General features: G+C 40.1%; 1 protein-coding gene across 3 annotated transcripts in view; it reads left to right on the top strand.

Annotated features, from left to right (window-relative positions):
• The window catches only part of LOC106960856 (aggrecan core protein-like), a 19,682-nt gene extending 11,799 nt beyond the window's left edge, over positions 1-7,883 (top strand). Inside the window, exons 9-21 of one of the 3 annotated variants that reach the window (XM_015054210.1) lie at positions 269-443; positions 516-643; positions 718-1,008; positions 1,088-1,186; positions 1,262-1,599; positions 1,636-2,923; positions 3,515-3,589; positions 4,241-4,354; positions 5,221-5,379; positions 5,455-5,537; positions 6,559-6,703; positions 7,165-7,347; positions 7,431-7,883. In XM_015054210.1, coding sequence (XP_014909696.1) covers positions 269-443; positions 516-643; positions 718-1,008; positions 1,088-1,186; positions 1,262-1,599; positions 1,636-2,923; positions 3,515-3,589; positions 4,241-4,354; positions 5,221-5,379; positions 5,455-5,537; positions 6,559-6,703; positions 7,165-7,347; positions 7,431-7,498 — 3,146 coding nt within the window. In that variant the 3' untranslated portion in view covers positions 7,499-7,883. Of the gene's footprint in view, positions 1-268; positions 444-515; positions 644-717; positions 1,009-1,087; positions 1,187-1,261; positions 2,924-3,514; positions 3,590-4,240; positions 4,355-5,220; positions 5,380-5,454; positions 5,538-6,558; positions 6,704-7,164; positions 7,348-7,430 lie in introns of all 3 variants that reach the window. The other 2 variants (XM_015054209.1, XM_015054211.1) reach the window with 2 other exon arrangements.
• Positions 7,884-9,210: the final 1,327 nt, after the last annotated feature.

Genomic DNA, 9,210 nt, shown 5'->3' with positions numbered 1-9,210 from the left:
ATGATACTCTGTGTTGTAGTAGCTACATGTTGTGCCAATGTCACATGATGGATATCAACCTGATTGAATTGAGTGCCTTAACATTAGCTCCCACTAAATACTGTGTTGGTACAACATTTAAGCTTTGGAGTTTGTGCCAGTAACATTTTAGTTAGCATTGCTCACCCTTGGTCAAGAAGACCAATGGTTTGCAATATCACTAAGGTCGGGAGATATGTTAGAGATGTAGTGAGGAAACTGGTGACTAGCTTCTTCCTTTAAACTGTAGGCGTGGTCTTCCATTACCGCTCACCCTCTGGCCGTTATGCTCTCACATTCGTTGAGGCTCAGTTGGCCTGCCGGGGTGTCAGAGGCTCCATGGCCACACCGCAGCAGCTGCAGCAAGCATACGAGGATGGATATCACCAATGTGATGCAGGTTGGCTTCTGGACCAGACTGTGAGGTAAATCCCAAAAGTAGGTTTTCGAATCTCTGGAAGCAAATATTTTCTAAAATGTAATTTGCTTCTGTGTAGGTATTCTATTGTGTTTCCTCAAGAAAAATGTGCTGGAGATCTTGGAGATCAACCTGGAGTTCGGACGTATGGCCTCAGACCAGCAGAGGAGAGATACGATGTTTACTGCTACACCGAGGGGATCAATGGTGACTAATGTCAGTCTTACCTGGTAAGATTTAATTCCAAGTAGGTTGTATAACCAAAGGTTTTCACTGCACAGGAGAGGTTTTTCATGTGGGATCTGCTGAGGGTTTCACCTACGACGAGGCTGCTTCTGCCTGTGAAAACCACAGTGCGGTTCTAGCCTCCACTGGAGAGCTCTATGCAGCCTGGAAACTGGGCTTGGACAAGTGCCGAGCAGGCTGGCTACTGGACCGCAGTGTTCGCTACCCCGTCAACAGCCCCCGTCCTGGGTGTGGAGAGAAATCAGGGGTCCACACTTTGTACTCTCCTCCAAACCAAACACACTACCCTGAACCTGATGCCAGATTTGATGCATACTGTATAAGAGGTAGACATCGACACGTTTTGGCTCAATATTTGTTAAAGTGGTAGATTCATTATTTTCTTTTACTGATTTATCATTGCAGTTGGCTTTCTGTCTGAATCAAATGAAACTGAACTGAACATCACCGACATCCAGAAGGCCCTACCTAACCAGACATCGAATACTGACTTATTAAGGCCCGGTAAGTTCAAATAATAGGTCGATTTTGGGAATTTGACCCATGAATGTTAAAATGTTTGCTCACGTCTTGTTTTAGATGGTTTCTTCATCGTTCCTCCCATTCCTGTGGAGATTTCAAGTTCTGGATCTGATTCAGGAGACTTTGATTCAGGCCCTACAGGAGATAACTCTGGAGTACAAGTTAACTCTGGAGACCAGGTGACCTCTGGAGATCAGTCTGGATCTGGAGATCAGTCTGGATCTGGAGATCAGTCTGGATCTGGAGAGCAGGTTACCTCTGGATATCAGTCTGGATCTGGAGACCAGGTTACTTCTGGAGATCAGTCTGGATCTGGAGACCAGGTTACTTCTGGAGATCAGTCTGGATCTGGACATCAGTCTGGATCTGGAGATCAGTCTGGATCTGGAGAGCAGGTTACCTCTGGATATCAGTCTGGATCTGGATATCAGTCTGGATCTGGAGACTGTATCACCTCTGGAGGTCAGTCTGGTTTTGGAGATCAGTCTGGTTCTGGAGACCAGGTTACTTCTGGAGATATATCTGGTTCTGGAGGCAAAATCACCTTTGGAGACCAAGACGGGTACACAGAGACTGTGCTGTCCAGTGAAGGATCCGGTTTGGCCAGTCCATCTGGTTCTGGGTCAGGACTCGGAGTTGTTTTCTCTGGACCCTGCATTGCAGTAGAGGGCTCAACGTCAGGAGAACCTCAAGAGGCTGGAAAAGGAAGCACAGACATTCTTATAATCCCTTTGTCTGCAGCTGATTCTGGGGAACTCAGTGGAAGTGGAGATATGTCCGGGTCTGGATCTGGATTTGACTCCATTGAAAAGGATGCTGGACATCTCACTGGCACGGGTCTTATCTTGGACCAGGAGTTGTCAGGTTTTAGTGGTTTTCTATCTGGATCTTCATCTGGAAGTGGACGATCTGGAGACATTTCTGGAAGTGGAGATGCTCCGATCTTGATAGCAAATGACAAACTGATTAATGCAAAGAAGGAGTACAACCTTGATGGAGGTTCATTAGATTTCAGTGGTTCTGGAAGCTTATCTGGATCTGGGATTCTCAGTGGGTCAACCTCTGGAAGTGACTCTGAGTCTCTTACTGGTGTGACTTTTATGGGTTCAGGCTTCACTAAGCTTATTGGGTCACCTTCTGGAGAACACGAGGAGGCTACTGGGGGTTTATTCTACAGCTCTGGACCAGAAAGTGGGGGGCAGATATCTGGATTTAGAATCTCAAGTTGCAGTTTTGATACTAGAGCTGGAGTGTCTGGATCCGGTGTCTCTAAATCTGAAACATCAACAACCAAAGGTGAGGAAGAGGGCAGTGCTACATTTTTCACTCAGGGTCTAATGACAGAAATACCTGGAGATTATAAGGTCCCTCTGGAGCCGGGAGAAAACTCAGTGGAGTACAGTGGAGAAGCAAGTGGCAACAATGGTTTCTACTCCGGTGACGGAAACAAGGACTTATCTGAGGATCACACTTTCATGTTGGGGGTTTCTTCTTCTGGAGATTCTTCTGATCCACTGGTGGTGGTCCTACCCGCTCCATCAGTTGACCCAGCACTAACAGAACCCACCATAAGAACAGAGGAAGATATTCATGGAACTGAACTGACACACAACTCCAGAGTTTATGTTTCTCCAGGACCAGCAGTTGTCCCTGCAGGATTAGCAGCTCCTTCTGCAGAAGTCAAACCAGCTTTTGTGCAAACACCAGTTGTCCTAGGAGGTAGGTCATCCTCATCTCTTCTGCTTCTCTCTTCATGTTTGTCATTTTACCTAATTGTTTTTTCATTGGTTCGTTCCTGACCTTTTGGGGTGGAACTTGGTAACAATCATTTCGTGTCCACCACAGAGATGGTTCAGCTTGAGAAATGATGATTTTCTTAAACATGCATATTATATTATCAGCACACGCGGTGACATGAGACCAGTTTAAGGATGTTCTAGCACCTCAGGTGTTTAGATTGATTAAAACAAACTACCTCCAAATAGGAAGAGACAAAATGGTTGGCTCGTCTTGAGAGTTAAATGAAGGCAACTTGGTCTATTTTGTTACTTTGAAGATAAAATGTCTTCAAGATAAAAAGAACTCTCAAGAGATGAGAGATGACACAATTTCAGATCCCTTGGATGAGTAACGAAACGTCTTCAAGTGCCTTTGATGACAATGCGTCTTCAATATAGCAAGAGAAGTTCAGTTGCCTTCATTTTAACTCTTAAGACCGCTATGTCCTAAATAATTGAGAATACACCCTTAACGTATGGTGACACATCTAATCAAAAAACAATTCTTGACTGATCTTTTCTATCTTTGAAGCTTCCAACCCATGTGAACCAAATCCTTGTGGCAATGCTTCGTGCACAATAGAGGAAGGAGTTGCTTTCTGCTTTGGTAAGCTTTCCATTTATTCTCCTCTTCTCAGTTTTCTGTCGTTTTGGTGGCTTTATTCATAAATGAATGTGTACTTTTGTTGTTGGCATGTTTTGTATTGTTTGTGCATGCCTGACTGTATGGGACTGTGTCACTGCACCTTCCCACCAACCTCATCGTTGTTGTCGTTTCCTGGTGTGATTTGCATCAAACTTGCGTTTTCATGTGTTGTTTTTACGTTTTTATGCAGAGTGTTTGTCAAACATGCATCAGCTCTGCTCTGGTGATGCTCCCCCTCCATGTAAAATATGGCACGTACATCTATGTTGTTTTTTGGTCTGCTCTGCCTGCCTGCACTGCCTTTGCTCTGCCGCTTTAAATTCATGCTTGCATTCTTGAACTTCTTCGTCCAACTGGACTTGACGACTAATCTGTTGCAACTAAGAACGGATTCAAACATAAATATTCAAATTTCAGCCTCTTTAATTTGGATAAAAATATTTGGAATTTGCAATACTTTGGATCTGAAGTTGCAGCATCTACAATGTTCACAGTCTTTATTGAAGGTGTGGTAGTCGTTTATCACATCTCCAATTATCTCAGTCTTTTGGTGCATCTTCGCCCTCGACTCCCACTTAAGCCGTAGTGTCAACTGCCCACCGTGTTTTCCAGAGGCAGAAGTGTGCCACCCCAACCCTTGTTCCAACGGAGCCACCTGTGTGGAGAGTGCAGACTCTTTCAAATGCTTATGCCTGCCCAGCTACGGAGGGGAACGCTGTGAGATCGGTATGAGATCAGCTTCAGCTAATAAATACTAACAAGGACCAGTCAAAAACAACTACAGGAGGGTAAACCTGGGAAACCGCGTGGTGCGGTTCCCAGAGTCAGCGCTGTTTGGAGTCGACTTTATCTTTATCTTTGTGATTTTACTTCATTTTCAGTAAAATTACAAAAACTTTGAACGCATATGTTTTTATGTGAAGAGGTGAGTGTTTTGCATTCATTATGTTCCCTGGTAGTAGGATGTGGCGTCCAGGCACACTTCTGGTCATCTGGCAATAGTGGCGCTAATTGTTTGCTAATACAAATTTAGCACATTTATTTTCCCCTGAGATAATTTTTGCAGATAAACTGTGAAATTTACTTGGCTGTTTGGTAAACTTTGAGTTGAATAAGGTTTGACGTTTGTGTTTAGGGTTTGGCTGTTCAGAGCTCCTCAGTTAGCTGGACGTTTGTCTCCAGGCTTGTCATGATTTGTGGGTTTGTAGGGCTAGTATAAATTAATGACTAATTTCTCAGAGAAATGTATGTTTTATAGTATGGAAATAAAACCAATATTGTTCAAACATTTAATCTTTTAAGATATTAAATGCAAAAATAGTTTAATTGATTTTTAATTTTTTTAAAATCAAATTACAGAAAGAAAGTAATTCAGATGAAGCAGCAGATCAAATAATGTTTTATCAACAAAACAGTAAATTATTTGGATGGGGTTTTGCATTTTAGTACACAAGAACACATTTTCACACAAATGTGAAATAATTTGATACCAGCAAAAGATTCTAACATTTAAAGACTGTTGCTTAAAGTTGCAAATGGAGGCTTTTCGTTCTGCGAGTTGCTTCATGGTTTCCTGTGTTTCGCGGCTGCAGAGGAGCAGCGATGTGAGGACGGCTGGACGAAGTTTCAGGGAAACTGCTACCTGCACGTCTCTGACAGGGCGGAGTGGCTGGAGGCGGAGCAACGCTGCCGGCACCTGAACGCTCACCTGGTCAGCATCATCACGCCAGAGGAGCAGCAGTTTGTCAGCGGTGAGCGACTCGTCTGGATCAGTTTGGGGATGTGAGAGGGAATGAAAATGATCTGAGTGTGTTTGTTTTTCACAGCTAATGCGCAGGACTACCAGTGGATCGGCCTGAACGACAAAACGGTGCAGAACGATTTCCAGTGGACGGACGGCTCTCCTCTGGTGAATACAGGGTTTAGCTTAAATTTTCAGACAGTTCATGTTAGGAACAAACTACTTTTATAAATGTGGAAATAAAGAATTAAGATAATTAAAATTTACTGGAAATAATTGTATAACCAACCCACAAGGCAGAACAAGCTCTGTAAAGGCAGATATGTCAGCTATTAACGTGCGAAGAAAGTAAATATTTAGATTCCTAACAAAATATGAAATTTGTAAGCTAAATATTTAGTTCACAAAGTAAATATTGAACTCAAGGTTAAACATTTATTTTGTTGTCTATATATTTAGTTTTTAAGCTTCCTAACAAAGTATTAAATTTGCAAACTAATTTGTTTTGTTTGTGGACAAAATATTTAGCTTGTGAAATTAATATTTAGTTTGGAACTCTGACATTTATAAACGTATAAAAAACATGATGAAAATAAAACCTATATAAAATTTCTCTGGCTAAACGAACCTAAATCCATCCATTTTCTAACACCCTTGTCCCTTAGTGGGGTCCGGAGGGTTGCTGGTGCCTCTACAGCAGACGTTTCGGGTGAGAGGGTGAGAGGCGGGGATGAACCAAAATATTCCTTTACCAACGGGACAAAATAACAAAAATAAAATTCAGAATGGCTGCTAAAGGTTCATTAACAGATGAAATAATCAAAACGACATGCAAATTGCTACAAAGTGACAATACAAGCTTAAATGGAAAGTAATAAGAAAATCTACATAATAGAATGACCTAAAATATATAAGTTTAAAAAATATATAAGATAAGACACAAAGACACCCCCCCCAAAAAAAACAAAAAAACAAAACAAAACAAAAACAAAAACAATTAGTGCAAACGAATCAACTGAACATATAAAAATAAAAGATACATATAAAAAGTTTAGAAAATACATAACTACTGGAAAATCAGGTTTCATTCTCTTATTCTGTTAATTCTAAATTACTTGCTTCATAATATCAAAGACGAATATCTTTTTGTATTTCTATCCTTTTTTATTTATTTATTTTAATTTTTTAGCAATATGAGAACTGGAAGCTGAACCAGCCAGAGAATTACCTGAACTCAGCAGAGGACTGCGTGGTTTTGATCTGGCATGAGAACGGAAAGTGGAACGACGTTCCCTGCAACTACCACCTGCCGTTCATCTGCAAGAAGGGACCAGGTATGTGAGTCCACCGAACCGCATCTGATCCGGGCCGCTGCACAGAGCTCAGAGCAGTACCTGATTCTGGCCACCAGGGGTCGCAAAGAGCACAAAGCAACAAAGTTACTGCACCTTTCTAAGGCGAAGAAGAAATTCATTTCTTCTCTGCTTTCATCTCTATCATGTGGGATATAATATTTTTGACTTTTCAAACTTTTTGGTGGAAATTTACTTCTCTCTTTGTTTTTCTGTTTACAATAGTCTTGGCAAACCGTCATACATTTGAGAAAACACACAAAGACAAGAAAGAAATTAAAATTCTCCTGAGATGATGCTGAACATGCAGCTCTGACGCCCCCTGGTGGCTGTGACCCCCTATCGCTCCTATTCTTTATTTTCCTTATTGGTTTTCCTACCAATAAAGTTTAAATTTTTACAGGAATCAGTGACTCAGGTGGTTGTTTGTCTGTTGCCTGCAGTGTTTTGCGGAGCTCCGCCTGTGGTGAAAAACACGCGCATGTTTGGAAACCGGAGGTCGGAGTATCCCGTCAACTCCATCATCCGTTATCAGTGCAACCCAGGATTTAGACAGCGCCATCTACCTGTGGTCCGGTGCCAAGCTGACGGGACCTGGGAGAAACCCAAAGTGGAGTGCACAGATGGTGAGCAGAAGCCCTGTAATGTGTTTTACACACTTATTGAAGTATTTCTTGTTTGTTTTGACTTTTTTTCTTCTTCTCTGCAGTAAAAGCCAGGAACAGAATAAAACGCAGGAGCAGCAGAAATTCACCACTGAGCGGAAAAAACAAATAAAATTTATTTAAGTTTTTAAAAGCGAGAAAAATCTTTTCACATAATTTTTATAATATAAATTAAAATGGTTGAATTCTCATTCTTTGGCTGCTACTTTATGGTAGCACGTGTTTAAAACCCTCATCCCTTCTCACTAATATATTTAATGTCTGTAATTGTTTTTATTTTACACAAATGAAGTCAAATTGTTGCTGTTATTCTTTATTTTCCTTCAAAACTTTCATAGAGATGAAGAATAAGGAAACTTAAGAAATGAAAGGTTTGGTTTGGATTTTTAAGTGCTTCTGCGATGTTTCTTCATGGTGGAAATTGGGGCCTGAGATTTACACACCTAGCATGCAAACGATGGCGCTAAACACAAATTTAATAACCGATTGAGAACAAACAACAGATGAGGCTTTTTTTTAAACTTTATCTAACCTTTGTCCTTCTTTTTGAGCAGAACTGAGAGCCAGATTAGCCTGAGCTGCCGTTTGTGAAGTTACACAACCGAAAAGTTTAAGCAACAATTTGTGTTATTTAGCCGATTAAAGGTGGTTTATTGTTCAATATCATATTTTCACCATGATATTTATTAATTCATAAGTGTCACAGTTTCAGATGGATGGATGAATGGATGGGTGGATGGAGTAAATATTTAACTAGCAAACTGAACAGTTAGCATGGTACATATTTAGCTTGAATCTAAATATTTACTTAGCAAGTGGAATTTTTAGCTTCAAACTAAACATTTGACTTCAAAACTAAACATTTGGTGCACTAACTAAATATTTAGCATTAAGGTAAATTGCTAACAAACTATTTAAGTTAATTATTTACTTTGCAAGTTAAATATCTAGCTTCAAACTAAAGATTTAACAAAAAATCCAGCTTCAAACTTAATAGCTTGCTAGCAATTTAGTTTGAAGCTAAATATATTTTGCAAATATTTAGTTTCAAGCAAACTTTTTGGCTAGCTAGCTAAATATTTAAAGCTTAATATTTACCTTTGCTAACTAAATATTAAGTTTGAACCTAAATATTAAATTTTTAAACTAAATATGTAGCTTGAAACTATGACATTTATAAATGAATAAATAACATTTTACAGCAGGCTGTGTACTCAAATTGTTGTTAATTTTTGACTTTTTATATTTTTTGTGCAACTTTTCAAACGCTATCCTATATATTAGGATGCTCAGTTAAAAAACCACAGAGGACAAAATATTTACACATGAATGTCCAATATTTCTTCTAGATCCCACTAATATGAATGTATTCAGCTGAATGCTTTAGGTTCCAGGTTGTTGTTCTGGAGACAGAAATGACCATTTTTAGACAAAAGTCTGTATATTTAGAGACTTGCAGCAAACAGGAAGATTTTAGAGGATTTTAGAGTTTAAAGCAGCAGCATCTTGTCATGTTGGTGGGATTATTTTCAGCATTGTCTCTGTTTTATCTGATCACCAATGCTGTGCAGTGCACAGATTTTTATAAATCACTGCTGTAAACCTCCAGGTTCCTTCACTTGATGTCGCTTGTGCTTGTGTGTTGCATCACTGTTGCCGTTTGTGGGGGCTGAGCCTCCGTTAAACATGTTGTCACCTGCTGCATAATAAAATAAAGACGCTGTAAATGTGCCTGTTGTTTGTAAAGGTCACTTTGTTTTCTGTTGTTTTGGTAACACCTTATTTGAAGGGGGTGAATAAGACTGTCATGACACTGTCATAAAC

This window comes from Poecilia latipinna, unplaced genomic scaffold (assembly GCF_001443285.1).
Source record: "Poecilia latipinna isolate Pla-1442-1.1 unplaced genomic scaffold, P_latipinna-1.0 Scaffold1237, whole genome shotgun sequence".
Taxonomy (NCBI): Eukaryota; Metazoa; Chordata; class Actinopteri; order Cyprinodontiformes; family Poeciliidae; genus Poecilia; species Poecilia latipinna.
This window is presented reverse-complemented; position numbering and strand designations above follow the sequence as displayed.